At 48.1% G+C, this 18594-nt stretch overlaps 1 protein-coding gene across 1 annotated transcript in view; it reads left to right on the forward strand.

The window, feature by feature from the left end:
• The first annotated feature begins 540 nt into the window (after nucleotides 1–540).
• The window catches only part of bcor (BCL6 corepressor), a 32988-nt gene continuing 14934 nt past the window's right edge, over nucleotides 541–18594 (forward strand). Inside the window, 10 exon segments of the mRNA XM_088008252.1 lie at nucleotides 541–596; nucleotides 2412–2424; nucleotides 2426–2494; nucleotides 3027–6152; nucleotides 8715–8771; nucleotides 9320–9494; nucleotides 10562–10849; nucleotides 12651–12938; nucleotides 15010–15335; nucleotides 16431–16709. Coding sequence (XP_087864378.1) covers nucleotides 541–596; nucleotides 2412–2424; nucleotides 2426–2494; nucleotides 3027–6152; nucleotides 8715–8771; nucleotides 9320–9494; nucleotides 10562–10849; nucleotides 12651–12938; nucleotides 15010–15335; nucleotides 16431–16709 — 4677 coding nt within the window.

An 18594-nucleotide genomic window follows, 5' to 3' on the forward strand; every position in this document is an offset into this window, starting at 1 on the left:
TAAGGTTTAGTTTAGATTTTTTGATGATTCCTGGTGTTCTGCGCAGACTTGTCAGCGCATGAGGAGCCGTTGCCTGCCAGACTCAGACACACAGAGAAATTGTGTGCATGTGACGCTTCACGCACGCAGCACAGGAAACGAGAGAGAGAGAGAGAGAGAGAGAGAGAGAGAGAGGGAGGTGAATTCTCAACAGCGTCTGCGCTTTCGGAACGGAGCCGAAACGCACACGTGGCCCCGCGCACACGTTCATCCCGCGCCAGAAAAACTCACGCACGCCCGCACGCACAGCTCCGTTTCGGTTCCGTCAGATGCGGATGTTGTTGAAGCAGAACGGACCGACCAGAGCTGCTGGGTGAGGAGAAGTAGGGGGTGGGAATGTAGAAGCGGAGGAGGAGAAGGAGGGGTCTCTCTCTCTCTCTCTCTCTCTCTCTCTCTCTCTCTCTTTCTCTCTCTCTCGGCAGGCTGATTAATGTGCTCCGGGTCACCGCAATAAAAAAAAAGTGGTGTGCCAGCGGCGCGGCGGCGAGGCGTTTCACCGCGATGATCGAGGAGCCGAGCTTCTCTACTGCTCTCAGCTCCGGAGAGCTCCGCGGAAGGCTCACTCTTGCTATTTAAAGCAATTGCTGCCTCTCACTTTGCTCCCGTGCAGGCTCTTCCAACCGGACTGCCTTGCAGAAATACCCACATACTGAAGGTAGCGTTCAGACTTTTAGCTCAGGGCGAGCTGTACTTTCCGATCTCCTCGCTGCTGTTTTGATGAAGCCTGTAGAAATTTGGCGAACCACTGAGGGTGTGAAGATGTCACTTAAAGGCTCATAACTGTTCAGTAATCCTGCGGTTTTGTCACTTAGCAGATTTATGAGTAACTAATTGCTGTCTTTTCCACTGGTGGCTTTTTTCTTCTTCTTTTTTTAAAGTTGGAAGCATGGCTCACTGCCCAGGGCGGCAACAGATTTAGCTGCTGAGATTAACCTGAACAAATGTATACTTGTTTTTTTCTTAACAGATCTAATTAAAGGTGCACAGACCAGTAGGCCAGATAAAATGGTGAAATCTTTTGAACTTATTCTTTGTTCCCATTTATTGAATCCATTGAAACTAAGGCCTCCCACAAAGTTCACTCTATTAACGCATCAACCAACAGCAACATCTTGGAATTGCGTCATTTTGGTTAGTTTCGAAGCTAACTTCAACATATTTCCCCAATCTCTTATCTCTTATAGTTCTTCAAGTGAAAATCGGATCCTTCAGGTCAGAGCCCCAAATAGCATGGAAGTTAGTATTGGCCAGTGGAAGCTTGATTGGTGCATTGCTAAAGTGCACAAATGTTGGAGGCATAGTGAGTAAAAATGGACTGAGGTTTGAGTAGAGAACAGCCACTGATCTGACCCAACCCCCGATCTCCGGTTTGCTCTCCCATGAGGACGTGTCATCTTTTAATCAACGTACAAGGACATCTTTTAGCAAGTGTTCGTTTATATTACCACATCAATGCGAATACAGATGAGGAAAAGGGAATCTGTCCACTGCAACCTCTTCGGTGTGTACAAATCTAAACTGTGTGAGTGAAATCACAGGTTCGGGGAGCCAGTTGTGGAACTTATTTCAGAAATATGTAGAAATATCTAATCGATTTTCTCTGGACTTATTTCAGAACATATAATAAGACTCATACACTGAAGTGTCTGACAAGAAATTCAAACTTATACAAACACTTCAGGATTCAGGGACATTTATTTGTGCCTTGATGGGTTTCTTTTTTTTTTCCTTCAATTTTTATTTATTTATTTTTTTAACAAAAGTCTTTTCACTTAAATCTCCACCTGTTTTCTTGCTTTGCTGTTTCAGCCTGAGTTTATTCCCCTCTATATGTGGCTTCTTTTCTCCTACACGCTCTACCTCCATGCGTGTTCTGGTGCGAGGGTATTGTTGATCTGAGGCTCTGTGTTGGCGGGTGGTAAATGGGCTCCCGCCGAAGTGCTCTGCGATGCATAATCTTCCCTCGCTCTGCTGGCTGAGGCAGCCGAGAGAGCAGGTCAAAGAGGGCACAGAGGAACCGGTGTGTGTGTGAGGGGACGTGACTGAATAGACGTGGCCCCACAGGGCTCAGCTAGCAAGCCCCGCTTGGGGGCCGGTGGGAGGAGGTGGGTGGGGGGTTGGGGTGGGGTGAGGAGGCGCTATAAGGATGAAGGGGTGTTGATGGATGAGAGGGGGCAGAGCTATTGTGGCTGTCCGCTTTGCATTTTCACCCCGTCATGTTTGACTGTTTTTGGAATGAAGCTCAAGTAACAACACACTGTCTGTTTGAGATTTTGTGAAATGTAAGTGGCGGTGTCATGGAATTGCGTTGGCAGTGTGTTCATGTGGCAGAGCCAAGGCGCTGACTGCTAACTGTTTGCTCATCTCCACAGGGCAACATCTGTTTCGTGATGTCGATGCTGAGACACAAACTAACCTGGCACTAAGACGAGGAAACGACATCACACAAAATATGGCAAGTTCCCGTGGTTGTCATTTGTCACTTTGAGAACAAAATACGTGGTTAAGGTTGGTTGGTTAAAGTCTGAATGGACCGTATGTAAAAAAAAAAAAAAATCAACTGTCATATTTTAAGCCTTTTTTATATTTAAAGGTACTAGCCAGACTTCCTAATTAAATCAATCAGATTTATGTTAAAAATAGTAAGTCATTTATAAAACCTGTCATAGTTAGTTCCTCTATTTGTTATAATGTAAATTCTGCCCTCATAGAAACAAGCACATGCCTTTGTTGACACCACAAAAGGCATAAAGAATCTCATCAGAGTTCATTTCCGACATCCCAATTTTTTCTTGTTTTTCTTCCTTATTTGTGTTTTTAATCACATTATTTCACTCTGAGGTGTTTACTATACAGCCACAGGAAAACATTTGAGCTTTTCGGCAGAGCATTGCATTGACTTCATATGTTTATGTCATGTCATTAAATAGTATCTGTAAGTGATTAAGCACAACTAAATGCATTTCTTTTCCCTTTCTTTTTTCCAGGTGGATGCAAGGTTGACGCCCCTGGCTGCGATGGGGCTTGACCGAAGCACTCTGATACACGACAGCCTCCGTCTCCATGGTGGGGTCGTATACCCAGGGATCAGAACCCTCCAAACGGAGAAAAGCAGAGAGACACCCACCCTCCCACTCGCATACAGTAGGGATGGTCTCCCAGAGCTAATTTACAAACCCGACAGCCCTCTGGACAGTCGTAAGCCTGCAAATGGTTACCAGAGCCTCTACAAGGGCACCCACCCAAGCCTTCACAAGCCTGTGCTGGTTGCTGGAGCTGAGGGCCTTGGCTTGGAACGGCGAGTAGGGCCCGGAGAAAAAGTGTCAGAGCTGGGGCTGGCTGGGGCAGGTGGCAGCTACCTCCGCATGCCTCTGCTGAGCCCATACCCGGAAGCAGGCATGTATCCCTTTATGGACACATCCAAGTATGCTGCTTTGAACATATACAAAGCCTCCCTGCTCACCCAGCCCAGCCCCTACCTTCCCCAGCACCTGGCCTACCCACCCTTGTGTGCAGCCCAGGGGGCCAATGTTACATCTGCTGCAGCTGTTTCTGCTGCTGAGAGGCTCTACTATATCCCTCCCTACCCTCCATCTCCCATTTCTTCTCCTCTGGTGGCCCCTCCCATGAGGATTCCTGCGGTCACAGTGACCCCTTCGCTGGTACACTGCCAAGACAAAGGGCTCGGTGTTACATCTCCGTTTTCACAGCAGCTTCATCAACCCTCTCCTCATCCTCAGCACCATCAGGCAGCCATGGAACGAGACCGTTCTCCAAGCAGGAGCAGCAGACCAAGCAGACCTCCGTCCAGGAAGGGCACAACCAACAATAGCACCAGTAGTACCAGCACCAGTGGCACCACTGTCGGGAATAATAGTCTGCCTGCTGATTCTTCCCACATGTCCTCCCGCCTCCCCCAGCCTCCCCCTCTGCCTGCTCTCCTTGACAAAGCACTGGATTTGCAAAGACCAGTTGCCAGAATAGGACAACCATCCGCCTCTTCTGCGGCTTCAATATCTGCATCCTCTGCCTCTACGCAGTCCATTGCTCACCCTTTTTCTATTAGCAGCATGGCATCAGAGCAGGCCTCCTCTGGCAGACCCAGCCCCCATAAACCCAGGTCACGAGACGGGGCCTCTGAGAACAGAGGTGCAGGAGTGGAAAAAGTACGCAGCAGGTCCCCTTCATTAGTCAATTTTGAGAGGCCAGCTAACCAATCTCAACCAACCAAAGACTCTGCAGAGAAGCCTCTGGATTTGTCAGGAAGAATGATTGAGTATGGGCTGCCTGCCAATGGTTTCTCAGTTAAGATGGACTCTGTGTCATCTGGCACCCGTTATGGACTTCCCTCCGGTCGAGAGCTTCTAAATGAAAATGTATCCCTCTCCCCTTCCTCCCATCCTCATTCTGTGGTCTGCAGCACTTCTTCAAAGGTCTCAGAGAGACCAGAAATGATCAGCACTTTACACTCATCGTGGGTTGTACCAAGCCCATCTCCCTCACATGCACAGCACACGTCAGGTTTGCCACCCTCTCCGAGGTCAAATGCAGACCTGGGCCTTTCACAAGCCAAAGGCGCCTCGCCCTCTGTCATCAAGAACAAGGGCCTAGAGAGGGTTCTCCCTCAGCAGCGAAGCTCGTCCTGTCCAAGGATTGGAGAGCCCAACCTCAGTGTTCCCTCCTCTCAACATTCTGGCTGCTCTTTGGTCAGCTCCAGGGCTCTTTCCCCGAAACCTAACGGTGAATGGGTGAAGCACAGCCCCAGCCAGTCAGCGCATCACAGAGAGGGAACAGAGAAGTCCGCCCAGATGAATAAGAGAAGTGAACCAACTCCAGACCTGTCATCATACAAGAGGCCATGTTTGGAGAATGGTCACCCTCCTCCCCACCTTTTTCTTTCTCAAAGTGAAGCTTATTTGAACCACAGCTTGGCTTATGCTAACAGATATCTGCAGTACCCCATCCCTGATGGCTTGGCGCTACACTCCGTCCCAATTTCAGGGAAAGGCCCGGTGTACCCTAACCCCGTTCTGCTTGGCAACAACGGCCTTTACTCAGCCCACTTGGCTGGAAAACACCCTTTAACCTACCCAAATCTCCCAGCTGGTCCGGGCACAGAATACCTCACTTATAACTCACAGGAGATGGCCCATCCGCTGATGCAGACACTCTCTGACAGCAAGCTGACAGACAGGGCAGATGCAACACTAAAACCCCGGGGACAGGACAGACCACGGGGAACTGTCGAAGAAGGCGGGAGCCACAGAGATCACAGTGCTGGGAAAGAGACAGGCGAAGGCAACCAAATGAAGCATGATAGGGAGGTAGGCGTGCAAGGACAGGGTGGCAGTCAAAGCAAAAACCTCCACTCATCTGCGGCGTCCAGAGAAAAGATTGTCTGCATTGACCTTGTACACTCAGACACAGATATCGAGTCTACCCCAGCAGTCTACAAACAGCCTTCTGCTGAGACTAGCAACAAGGGGAACCAAAATGAATGTCATAGCAGTCAAAACCTGACAAACACTGACAGTGAGACTAAACACCAAGCACATCTAAGCCACTCTGGACAGACCCCCAACCTGAAGGTGAACAACACTGATGGGCAACAAGAAACTTTATTTGGGAAAGGAAAGATTCCCCAGGAAACACCCTGCCTTGTCGAGGTATCAAGGACATCCCAGACTAGACCAGAGCTCTCCGACGCAGAAGAGAGCACAGAGGAAAGTAGCCCCAGCCCAGACCCTGGGGATCAAGATCAGAGCACTTTACGCTGTGCCCGCACCTCGGGGGAGCGTAGCTCTGGTAAGGACAAAAAAGATGGGGGCAGCTGCGCTCCTCTTGCACAGCACAATACAAATGCAGTAAAGGAGTGCGAGAGGGAGGCTGAAAAAGAGGACAATATTGTTGATCTTGGGGAGTCCCAAGCAGAGGGAGATGATGAAGAGGAGGAGGACGAAGGTACCCAGGCTTCATCTAAAAACTCTCGTAGGTCCAGCTTGGCCAAACGGATCGCAAACTCCTCTGGCTACGTTGGCGACCGCTTTAAATGCGTCACCACAGAGCTGTATGCTGACTCTAGCAAACTGAGCCGCGAGCAGAGAGCATTGCAGGTAAGTCCACAAGTTTATCTTTACACCACATATTGTATTGGGTTGTTGTCATGTCATGACCAGACATTTCAGACTTAAATGTGTAACCACAGAGAATAAACATCCACGGGCCACTGCCTTTACTCCCTTTGCCTGTTGAGCAAACCTTGCATGAACTTTGCAAACTTTGCATTTACGGCCCTGTAGAGAATAAATAGTCATGCTACTGTCTTGGCCATTGGTTTGATCTTCCCTTTAGTTTATCATTGGCTTGATTTCAGGCACTCTTTCAGGGATTGTCGGTTCAAAGTTTAAACAGGACCGCCATTTTTGTATGTTGATTACCGAGCAGCCATCGTAAAGGTTACTCTGTGTGTGTTTGTGACTCCGTACGTGCCTCTCCTTGTGTGACTGCCTTCAGGCTAAAGCATGTAGTGCTGACTGTGCTCTAGACAGTGGATTCAGAGCATGACCGTGACAACCTCAAAGATCACATCGCCTTTGGCTGTGCTTAACCCCAAGTTTAGGAGACATAGGGTCCTTGCAGGATGCTTAACAACCAACAGCTGCCATTTTTGAGGCTCGTTTAAAGCCGTGGTTCTCAAACTGTAGCCTAAGTGGAAATCACAGAGCTGCATTTGATGGTTCTCAGATAAAAAAAAATTATATTAGTATTCATTTAATAGTAAATAGTAAGTTTAGTAAATATGAACAAACCGGCTTCTTATACAGTTTCATTTACCTCTGAAGTCAAAACCTGGAACCTTTGATGATTTACTAATTGATTTGCCAGTGATCAGGATAACTGATATTAGTAGTACAGGAGCAGCGATTTTGCTCTTTCAAATATTGTAGCAATATGCTCACCAAAAAAAAAAAAAAAGAAACAGTACAGATCGTGAGAAAGAGCTACAAATACTCAAAAGTACAAATAAACAAAGGTCTGTATGCCGGACGGCCTTATTAAAATGAGCAGTTTGGGTAGGTGAGAAACTTGACTTTCACCATGTCTAGGGACTTTTCTATGTATTTGTCTAACTACAAATTGGGATGTTAGAACTTCTGAGCAAAAATGAAATGTCGATTGGAATGCAGTTTAAAAATGCCCATCGGTATCATGATAATTGGGAAAACTTCATATTTACTGAAGTGGTACTTAAAATAAAAAGCTTGAGAACCACTGCTCTAAAGCTGTCTGCATGCCCCCTGTCTGCCAATCACAGCCCTCCCCCCTAATCCCACCTTCTCGTTGGCCTGAGCTGCCCTGCCTGGTCTCTCCAAGGTCATAATCCTCCTCACCCCACTGGTTGACATGCCTAGTCTCCTAACACGCATCATATGACCTCTATAAAAGTAAAATTGCAACTACTCTCATCCTCTATCATCTAGGCGCACAGATTAAGTTTCATGTTGCAAGCAGTTGTCTCTGGGGTTTCATGTGCTCAGAAACACAAAGATTTTTTTTTTTGTTATTATCCACTGGCTCTGAGGCAGATATCGCAATAGGTTGCTCATGTCTGTCTATGTCACGAATGCATTCGAGAAAACGTGGTTTTGTCTGTGTCATGCTTTTTAATTCACAACTGCAACAAAGCTATCAGACTTTGCATTTCTGGGAATGTGAAAACAAAGTGAGGGCAAAACTGATTTTTGTGTTCCCAAATGTGGCAATATTCTATCTAGAGATGCACCAATCAATTGGTCACTTTGATGCGCTTTTTCAGGCTTAGCACAAATCAAATTGATGGCACTAATTTGCCATCAGAGCATCCCAAACTCTTAAACTTTTTTATGATTTTTTAACGGCTACAACTATAAACTGATCTGCATCTTCCTGGGTTTTACATCAATTTTCGGTTTAACGTGTTGAGGAAGGTGCTCTGGTCAGATGACGGGCAAAACTCGATTAGAGCAAACTAACCCTGAACTCGTCATCCTTGTGGTGAAATATGATGGCAGCAGCATCATGGTGTAGGAGGCTGTTTCTGACTGGCACTGGAAAACTGGTTAGAGTTAATGGGAGGATGGATGGAACTAATTACTGGACGAAAATCTGTTTGAGGTTAATCTTCCAGTGAAACGATGACCCTGAACGTACGGCCAGAACTATGAGATATCGGAGCATGTTTGTGTGTTTGCAATGGTCCAGACCTAAATCAAATTAGAGAACTTAATAATGTGACACAATGGGGTAGCACTCCTTTTGCGAGGCACTTTAAATTTGCACTTGAATCTAAGACCGGTGCCTTGACAAAGGGGTTGCAGTGTTCTTCTTCAGCAGGTCAGACCTTCAGGAAACCTGAAAATCGGTACGGGCTTAGAAAAGTCCGATTGGTGCATCTCTATTTTTTTTTCTCTCTCTCTCTCTAATTTGTTACCAGTTTGCTTCAGAAATGACCTGATGGCTTTGATGCACATTTGATTGACCTGTTGAGTCACTTTACTTTGTGTCATTATGTGGGACTGTGGCTGCTTATTTATGTGTGAAGAATTATGTGGAGAAACAAATTCATTTAAGAATAAAATTAAAAAAAAGATGAAATGCTGGACAGATATATTGAGCCCCCCATTCTAATTGCTTAGATGGAAGTCTTATCACGAGAGGAGAGTAATATAAGCCAACCTGCAGCTAACTGGGAGGTCAGTTCTTTACATTTCTTATCACATCTGTCTCTGACAGGCTCTGTCTCCTTTTGTACTCTGTACCGCTGCACACTCCTTCTTTTTGCCTCCCTTCTTTCCTCTCTCTTCCCCCCCACCCCCCTCTCATCTCCTCTCTCTGCCTCAGGGCTTAGATGTATATGTTTCCAAGCCATGTTTATGTTTCAGGAAAGGGAGATGCCAGGACTTTAAGGCCCAGAGCGCATGGACTCACAGTGGCTGCAGTAGTCTAACCTGTGTCTTGATGCCATGCTTGTGATTTATCTGTCTTCCCCCCTTTTTTGTCTTTGTGTGTGTTTGTGTGCGTACGTGGGTTTAATTTATTTCTTTGGCATTTTCTTTCATATTAAGACAAAGTAATTGCTGACGCAATATTTGCTTCTATAGCTGTTGAGGCCAGATTGAGGCTTAGAGAGGTGTGTGTGTTTGTGACGTGGGCAGATGAGTGGTTTTCATGGGTTTTCTCTGCTTCTTTTCCTCCTTTTTTTTTTCCTTTTTTGTTTTGTTGTATGTTTGTGTGCGCACAGCGGGCAATGATGCGGTTCTCCGAGCTGGAGCTGAAGGAGAAGGAGGGCGGCGGCGGCGGCGGTTTGTGCGTTTCTGCCTCGGTAGCGGCAGCAGGACGAGAGTTGGCAGACGGCCAGCGCAGAGAGAGAGCGCTGGAGCACTGCCAGCACACCACCAGGCAGGCAGAGAGGGAGGGTGAGTAATGCACACACACACACACACACACACACACACACACACACACACACACACACACACACACACGCGCGCGCGCGCACACTCACATGTATTTATAAGAGGACAAGACACACTCATAAAGGGACTCATGCAAACAATAGGTACGCGTGCACACTTGCAGCAAAAGCTGAGGCAAAACTGGGGTCACTCTTAAAAAAAAAAGAAAAAAGAAAAGAAATTCTCTCCTGCAAAAACACGCAGCAACTCTGCATAAACCGGGCGTGCGGAAGGGAAACGGCGAGGGGGGAGTTTTTATTTTCAAGAAGCCTTTTGTGCTTATCTGCGCAGAGAGAGAAAGAGAGAGAGAGAGAGGAGGGCAAGAGAGGAGAAGGAGGGGCAGAGATTGCGTGAGTGAAAGCGGGGGGAGTTAGCGGGTGAAAGCGGATGGGAGAGCGCAACGGAAAGAGGAGGCGAGGGGGGAGGGAGCTGGCGGGGGTGGAGAGGTGAGGGAGGGTAGTTACGTTGGCCAGGAGCCCAGCTGTGTGTTGGAGCAAGGCCGCGGCTGACGTGTGAGCCTAATTATGGCACGGAGAGGGAGACGGAGAGAGGGAGTCGAGGAGAAATGGAGGTGGGGTGGAGTGGGGTGGGGGGATAGAGTCACGCTCTGTGTGAGAAGGGCGTGGCTCGGTCATGCCGTGGGGGAAGACAGACAGAGAGAGAGAGAGAAAGAGAGAGAGAGGGGATGTCTTTTCCTCTGTGCTGGAAGTGCAAGGAACCATCAGGCCCCGCTGGCTCTGCTCCGCTCCGCTCGCATCAGATTAAAAAGTCTTTACCCCATCAAAGTTTTACTGCCTGTCTTTAAAGCAGAATAAAAGCTGGCTGGTGTTTAACCGCCACTCTCCCGCTCGTCGATCCCTCACATTTTCCCGCCCCACCCGTCGGTTTCCCCTGCCCGCTCTCGGTCTGTCTGGTTTGTGGTCTGTCTGCATTCCTGGGGTCCCCTTTCATCTTTTCTTTCTTCCCCCCCCCACCCCCCCCCCCACACTTCTGACCCCGTTCTTCCATCCCGCTATGGCTCTGTTCAGGTGTCCGTCCGCTGTACGCCAACAACAGGGTTCCGGTTCTCCAGAGGTGCGTGGCGCCGAGGGACCTCGTGTCCCCGGGTCACCTGGCTCAAGACGGAGCCAGGAAAGTGGCGACGAGAGAGTCTGAGGAGGGACTGTGTATGCCTCCCACTCTGACGCCATCAAAGGAGTTCCTGGAGGAAAAGGTCGGCCTGGGCTTCGGAGCTGCCAGAAAACGCCCGCTCATCAAGGAAGAGCAGGACGACTCGGAGGACGGGGAGCGGGAGAAGAGAGCCAAGCTTTCTACGGGTGAGAACTTCACAAACGTGCCGTTTCACTCGCACTTCCACCTCCCACCTCTTTTTATCTCCTTTTGCTGCAACTTTGATACTCCAGGGTTTATTCCTGTTCGTTTGAAAAAAAAAAAAAAAAACAACTCATAATTATTTTCTATAAATCAACCCTGCCTTGAAGCTACCAGGCAGACTTTTCTGTAAATTCAATCAAAGTCACATTAGATGCAGAGTCTGTCACCTACTTGTCATAGTCAGTTTTTTCTGTTTGTTTTCCTTATGATATGGCTCTCTGCCCAGGGTGGCACAGTCTCCGGGGCTCTTCAGTGAAATAAAGAAATGTGTCAGACTCACAAGTTCAATTAAAGAAGTCACAAGAGGAGCACAGAGTAACGATAAGCATGTGGAGAATCCTTTGTCAATACCCTTAAGAAACACAAAATCAGCGGTGGTTTCTGAAATGGGCGATATGGCTCATTGCCCAGGGCAGCATGACTTTAGGGGCGACTGAGTGCTCAAAAGCAATTTAATAAATTTTTTTTTTTTTAAGTTGTCAGTTAGGTTCCCAATGCTTACTTGCATGTTCTCTCTATAAAAAGCGACCCTGCACCCTCTACTTGTGTATGCACTTTGTTAGCATTGTGTTAAGTTCCTGTCTGGTTTGCATCTTCTAATTCTGTGTTTCAGTAAACAGCTGTCTAAGTTTTTATTTTTATTTTTTTCCAAATCTGGAGCCTATGTGTATAATTAATCAAAGTCTTGTTGTCTGTCAAATATTGAACAATCGCGGTTGGCCTGCTTACTTTTTGTCTTGCCAATTTTTTTGTAAACAAAACATTTAAAGCGAATGTGACCGTCCCCCGTGAATGTAAAAAAATTTGCAATTTGAGAAAAAAATTTCCGGGCAGTTTGGGATGGAAGTCAAATAAATTTGTCAAAATGTCTCAAAAGTTCCCCCTCCGTCAAAGTTTTTACAAATGCCATCTGAACAGCTTGATTGCTGTGCCTCTTGTGATGCAATCGACACCCAAGTAAACACAGCTGAGTTACCTGGGGATCCCCCCCCCACCACCACCTAAAAGTTTTGTTCTTTGTAAAATCTTACAATGGAATCCAAAACTTTTTTATTATTCTGCATTTTTAAAGTCATTGTATGTTTGTTGGTGGGGAAAAAACAAACAAACAACAGCAACAAAAAAAAAAACAGACCACTGGATGCTGTCTTTAACCCCAGCACCACCACCCGCCTCCTCCGCTTCCCACTCACTGTCATGCGCTCCGCTCTGTGTGGCAGCCAGCTCCGAGGGGCGTTTAATCCTTCCCTTTGAGCGCAGACCGCGCAAGAGAAGCGAGGAAGAGGGACAGCCATTCTTTCTCGCTTCTCTTTCAGCTCTGCTGTTCCTCCGCTGTGCTTACCCGCCCTCTTCAAAGCTGCTCTTTTTTTCCCTTCTCTTTTCATCTCTCTATTTTTTTTGCCTCATCTGTTTGGGTTTCCTTTTTTTTCTTTTTCGTCTGGCATGCAGTATCGTGCTTGCTCTCCTCGGCACTGGCAGGCAAGTCAAACACCCATCCCTTGTGTATTTCGGATTGGAGCAGCCAGTCTCGGCTTCTTTGGTCTTTATTGGTTTGTTTCTCCCTCATTTCTTTCCTCCACTGTGGAGTCGTCCTTCCTCCCTCCCTTCCTTCCTGCATGAATATTAAGCGTGCGGCTCAGACGTTGTCATTGATGCTGTTTTTTGGCGCTCTCGAGCTCGCGTGCAGCACTGTTCAGGCACTGAAACGCGAGACTGAACAACGCGCGTTTCACTTGTCGGCAGATGAGTGCGAGCAGGCCAGTCCCGACGAAGATGACGACGATGACGAGGTGCGAAAGCTCAAAGTCCGCATTGAGCTCAAGGGGCTGCGACTCAGCAAGCCCGCGGCGGGCGCCGCGTCACCCGACGGCTCCCAGTTCAAGCAGGAGAGGCCCTGGCCCCTGCCTCGGCCGGGAAACCCGGCGCAAACTCAGCGGGAGCGCAAGATCCGGGCGGCAGAGCCCGAGGACCGGGCCGCGGCGCAGAGGAACGACATCAACAGGAAGTGGGGCTGCGAGAAGCTACCTAATGGTAAGAGCGAACCACCAGACGCGCTAACCGCCGCCTTTTATTCTCCGAGTTCAGCTAGGGTAACGGAAATCTATCTTTGGCTCACGTTTCACTTTCTTGTTGAGCAGGCTGTCTTTAGGGGATTTCCCGAGAGCAGTCAGAGAGGCGAGGGGGGGGGGGGGAGCGGTGGGGCAGAGGAAACGGCTTGGGGGACTCTTCCTCCTGCCAGCCAGAACCACAGGCTGAAACGTACAAGCCACGTCCCCCCCTCTCCCCCCCACACACACCACACACTTCACACACTTTTTATTAAATGTTCAACTGGTCTGCGTCAAGCTCCGTGAGGAGGATGAAAGGGAGGAAGTGGTCGGCGGAGATGCGCAGGTGCGCTGTGACTAATGTGTGATCAGTGATTTTTTTTTCTTTTTCCTCTCGAGACCAGTCACAAGGAGCACTGAATGGGGGATTTATTGGTGCGTGCTGTTGAAGGGGATGGCTGTTCTGATGAAAACGGAGGGTTTTCCCTTATTCAAAAAAAGCTTAACACAAAAACAGCCCGTAAGCCTTGATTGGCCGCTGACATGTCATTTTTGTTGAACATTTTTAGATATCGTCTCCCTGGCAACAAATGGGTTTAACGCCAAGCGTGTGGGTGTGCATTTCTTTACCATAAGAAACCCAACACTGTTAAACTATTTAAACTGTCATTAATGATCTGACTACACAAGTTTTTTTTTCTTCTAGCGTGGATGAGATGCAAAGAATTTCTCCATGTGAGCTTTTCTCAAACTTTATCTACAAATGAAGGATTTGGTGGAATTTAAAACTTGCCGAATAAAAGCTGCGCGGCGGCATGAATCAGACCGCAGACTGCAGACACTGATAATAGTTTGTCTTTCTGATTAAAATGTTTCAAGGCTTTTGAATTTTTGTGTTCGCACTTGCAAAGTTTGTTGAATAGCCAGACGTGTCCTTGCTGCAGGAAATAGGTGCTTATGTTGCTTTGTGATTTCACTGGGACTAAGTTTTGATTTTCCGTGATACAGCAACACAAAGTAGCTTGTACAAAGTGGTAAAACCAATGTGAAACATAGTGGTGGCAGTGTCATGCTGTGGGGGAAATGTTTGGTACAACACAGTATTTCTTTTTCTTTATTAGCCATGTTTTTTTTTGTTTTTTTTACTTTGATTTTAATATCATTGAAGTCAGGCCACAAACATCCAGCAACTTTTTACCCAACAGACATGAACGCCCAGTCATTAAACTCTGCTAAAAACAGAAAGGACTTTAGAAGGAGCTTTTAATGTCTGTTTCCGTTTCCTAAATCAGTAAAACGGAAAGCATTCAACCGAAAAAGTTAGAAAACTTGCACATCTTTCTGTCATTAAGGAAAACATCCGAGACCGTTTTTTTAGGACCTGCAGTAATAATTTGTTCTTTTTTTGTAACTTTGTCTCATGAAAATATTGCATGTTTACATCACACACACACAAAAAAATTACAACTAAGTGTAGCATTTTTGATTTGAGAAAACACGGCTTCTGAGTGGTTCAACTTAGTGATTTTTGACGCCCACTCCAAAACGTTTTGACACCCCTGGTTTGGGTCAAAGCACAGCCTCGTGAGTTAAATTCAACTGCAAATTTGCAGCTTAACTTGAATTGATCTCCAGATTTTCTTCATCTCGCTGTATTTTACGACGGAGAAGGGACAAAAATGTCAGTGGCTAGATGTTGAAAGTTGTTAGAGAAATCTCCACCAAGAAACTGTTTTACTGCAAAAGGGACTTGCAGAACACCGACTACTGCTTTGTGTCGGTTCGTCATGGAAAATCCTTATGAAGTACATTTAAGTTTGTTGTAACGTCATTAAAGTAAAAATGAAAAGGATGTGAATAATTTCTTTCTGTGTTCTTTTTTTTTGTAATTGGTATATTTTTTTTCTTGGCTGGGTAGACTCGTGTGCTCCCAGACAGCTCACAGTGCTCATTAATAAACCAGCAGCGTGTCGGAGACGGCCTTGCAGTACCTTTCTGTCCTCCTCCTCCTCTACCAGCTCTTACTCCCTGTTCTCCCTCTGCTCCCGTTCCAGGAGTAGCTGCTCCCGCCCTTCCCCCCAGCCAGCCGAAGGACAGGCCACTCCAGCCGAGCCTCTTCTCAGGTGACCGCGGCCTTAAGGAGCCGAAGAGGGGGCCCCCATCGCCGGCCCCGGAGCTCTGCGTGGGAGGCGTCCCTCCCCTCAAACCCCGTCGCCATAGTGACACGGACAAACCCAAGGGCAAGCGGCCGTGCAAGACCAAGCACACGGGCCAGCGAGACAGAGACAGAGAGAGGGAGCGGGAGAAGAGGAAAGAGGCCGCGCCCACCAGCCCCGGCCAGCGCTCGGCGCCTGATCTGGGATCAGCCGAGGACGACAAGGTGAGCGCTGATAGGGGGAGTCGGGCTGCGATGCGGCCGTCTGGATGTTTTGCAGCAGCGGAGTGTGTTTCTGTATGCCTGTCGGCGCCTCTCATTATGCAGCTGGGGAAGGGAGGGAGGGACAGAGGAAGGAAGTATGTTTACAATGTTTAGAGGGCTGCTGGAGCTTTGACCTCCCCGTGCCCTTTGCGACTCCCTGAGGAGGCCCCGCTCGCTCGCTTGTGTTTGTGTGTGTGTGTGTGTGTGTGTGTGTGTGTGTGTGTGTGTGTGTGTGTGTGTGTGTGTGCGCGTGTGCGCGCGTGTGCGCAAGTGCTTCTCTCTGGCCTTAATTATCGAGCGTGTGTCATCGGGGCTATTTTTTTTTGTGTGTGTGTGTGTGTGTGTTTTTTTGGTTCTTTTTGCGTGTGAGCCAGCGATGTGAGTGTCCTGCGTGTTGGTGAGCATTCCTGACAACAAAACCCCGGAGCAATTATGCATCTCGCTGCGTCCTGAGTGAGCGTGAGGAATGTGGCAGCCATGGTGGAGCACATGACGCTCATAAGGAGGAGGAAGACGAGGAGGAGGAGAAGGAGGGAGCAGAGGGGAAAATCGAGGGAAAAAAAGAGGAGTCTAGGCTCTTTTTTTTCCGCCTGTGCTGCTTCCGTCCCCCCTGCTCCTCCTCAGGCTGACAGCTGCTCCGACATGGAATTCCACTGAGAGGGCGACGCGCCGCTCGCACGCACTCACACAAGAACGGGCAGGCAGCTCCCACTGCTCTGTGAGGGCTCTGCGATTAAAGGAAAGGGGCATGGCGGCCTTTAGCGTTCAGGGTGTGAACGGTCGCTGTGAAAGATGTCTTTTTTCCCCCCCCTCTCTTTCTCATTAATGGACGGTGTAACCTCCAAACGCAATTTAGAAAAGTCTTGAAAGCTTCAGAGGTTGGGGCTACAAAACCTGTAGTTTTTTTGTTTGTTTTTTTTAAATAAAAGTGTCATGCTGTGGCTATTTTTTTATGTATTTATGCACACGTATGCATAATTCTCTTTACATTTCTGTGGTTTCATCCGCGTGCCCTTGAGTGTCCCTCACACTTTCCCTCTTCTCGTCTCGCGTCAGCCGGCCGAGCAGCGCAGCGCTCCGAGGAAGAGAGCCGCCTCTCCTAATCACTATCCCTGCTCTCCGCTGAAGCCCTGCTCCCCCGCCGCTCTCTGCCCGCCCGCCCTGCTGCCCCAGGCGAACGTCAGAGCTCCGCCGGAGGTGTCGCCGGGGCTGCACAGGACCCCCCCTCTGGAGCCCTCCGCCGTGCGCCCCATCCCGCCGGAGGCCCGGCGGCTGATCGTCAACAAGAATGCCGGCGAGACTCTGCTTCAGAGAGCGGCGCGGCTCGGATACGAGGTAACACGCTTCACTTGGCTCATCCTCCCTCCTTATCTCTCTCGCTCTCTTTTTTTTCTTCTTCCACGTTTTACGCTCTTACACTTCATCTCCCCCGAATCTCGGCCCTCTTTTCTTAAATTGAACTCATTTTCTTCCCCGACTGTTCCTTTCTGCGACTCTGGCAGACGCTACTCTGGCATTTTTTTTTTTTTTTTGCGAATCCTTCCTCTCTCACACATCTCCTATACTACCTCTTTCTAGCTTCTTTTTTCATTTGCTTTTTTTCTCTCATCTCACCTTTACTCACATTTTCTTCCTCACATGCTCCATCTTATTACTCTCCTCGCCTGCTACTCTCCTCTCTCTCAGGTTTCCACCGTCTCCCTCTCTCCCTCCCCCCTTCCTTTCCTCTCGGCGCTCTCTTTCTCTTCCTCTCTTTGTGACTCAGATTGTCGTTGGCACCCCCCTTCCCCTTCCTCCCTCCCTCTTCTCCTCCTCCTCACATGTGCACTCGCTCACACACAAACACACCGCCGCCTCCCCTCCTCTCGCCTCGCACCGCTCTCACATCTCATTAATTCTCCGCGAGGCGAAGTGTGACACACACATACACACACACACACACACACACACACACACACACACAGGCACGCACGCGCACAGGCACACGCGAATGAGCGCAGGCAGCATGAGGGATCGTTATACGGAGACGGATGCTCGCCAGCTTCGCTCTCTCTCTCTCTCTCTCTCTCTCTCTCTCTCCGGCATCGGGGAGGTTATTCCTCCGTCTTTGTGCGGAGCTGCCGATCATTCTTATTCCAGCGGCGCCACCAGGGGGGCCAAGGGGGATTCTTCTGCGTATATCGTCGCATGTAAATACGAATTTAAGGCCAATATCCGTTTAAGTGAGTTGCGACATTCATCGAGAGCATTGTTGTGTTTTTTTTTCATGTGCCACCCCACCCCATCTCTCCCGATCTGGTCACCTGTGTTAAAACTTTCTCACTTTCCCACTTGTTCTCTGCACGTTGTAAAGAAAATAGGGGAATGTGTGAGTTTTTGGATGTTCCTCGTCTAATTTGAGAGTTCTTGGCACATCGCCGGTGTTGGCAGGTCTTATAAATTGATGCAGCTCATGTCGTTCCTCTACTTTGTTTTAATGGTGCCCGACCGCAGTCTGTGTGGTTGGTTTGTTTGTTTTTGTTTGTTTTTTTAGAACAACTGTGAAGTGTAAATTGATCCAGTCCAGATTTGGGTTTTAGATGCAGATTTCTTAAGGAAACCACTGGATAGCAACTTCTTATCGCCAACAAATGCACGCTGATGATATGAACCGAGCCCAGCAACGACGACTAAATTTTCACTGTGCGATTTTTACAGAATATAAAGAGCAAGATAGTTAACCCTGCGTTGTTGTGTGTATTTGAATCAGTGACATCACAAGAGGCAAATTGATCTGATTGGCTGCACTGGCAGAAAAGACACGAGGCTAGCTCATTTTGACAGATCTTATATGGATTCTCTACCGCGATCCCTTTCACAAACCTCTGCCATATGCTTCCTGAATTTGCCGTAGAGCTCTGGAGTACGGCTCCAACGTGTTCCTGCAGCCGTGCAAAACAAAAGCAAACGCCGGTGTTGGATTACACGTGAAGAAAGAGTGGGGGGTGGGGGGGGTAGGTGGAACAAAAGAGATGGACGTTGAGATGGATTTCATCTCAACTGACTATGCTTCCTCACAAAATGGCAGAATAAATAAAAAAAACTGACCATGAGGCGTTCTGAAGGTGGCAGAACATATATATACATAACAGGAGTTAATATTTACAATAACGTCTATGTGCTTTATAAATTGCAAGCTAATTAAATTTCACTGAAGCACAGCGCTGCACGTTAGCGTCGA

This window comes from Poecilia mexicana, unplaced genomic scaffold (assembly GCF_051168715.1).
Source record: "Poecilia mexicana isolate PSO_F unplaced genomic scaffold, ASM5116871v1 scaffold_2, whole genome shotgun sequence".
NCBI classification, from domain to species: domain Eukaryota; kingdom Metazoa; phylum Chordata; class Actinopteri; order Cyprinodontiformes; family Poeciliidae; genus Poecilia; species Poecilia mexicana.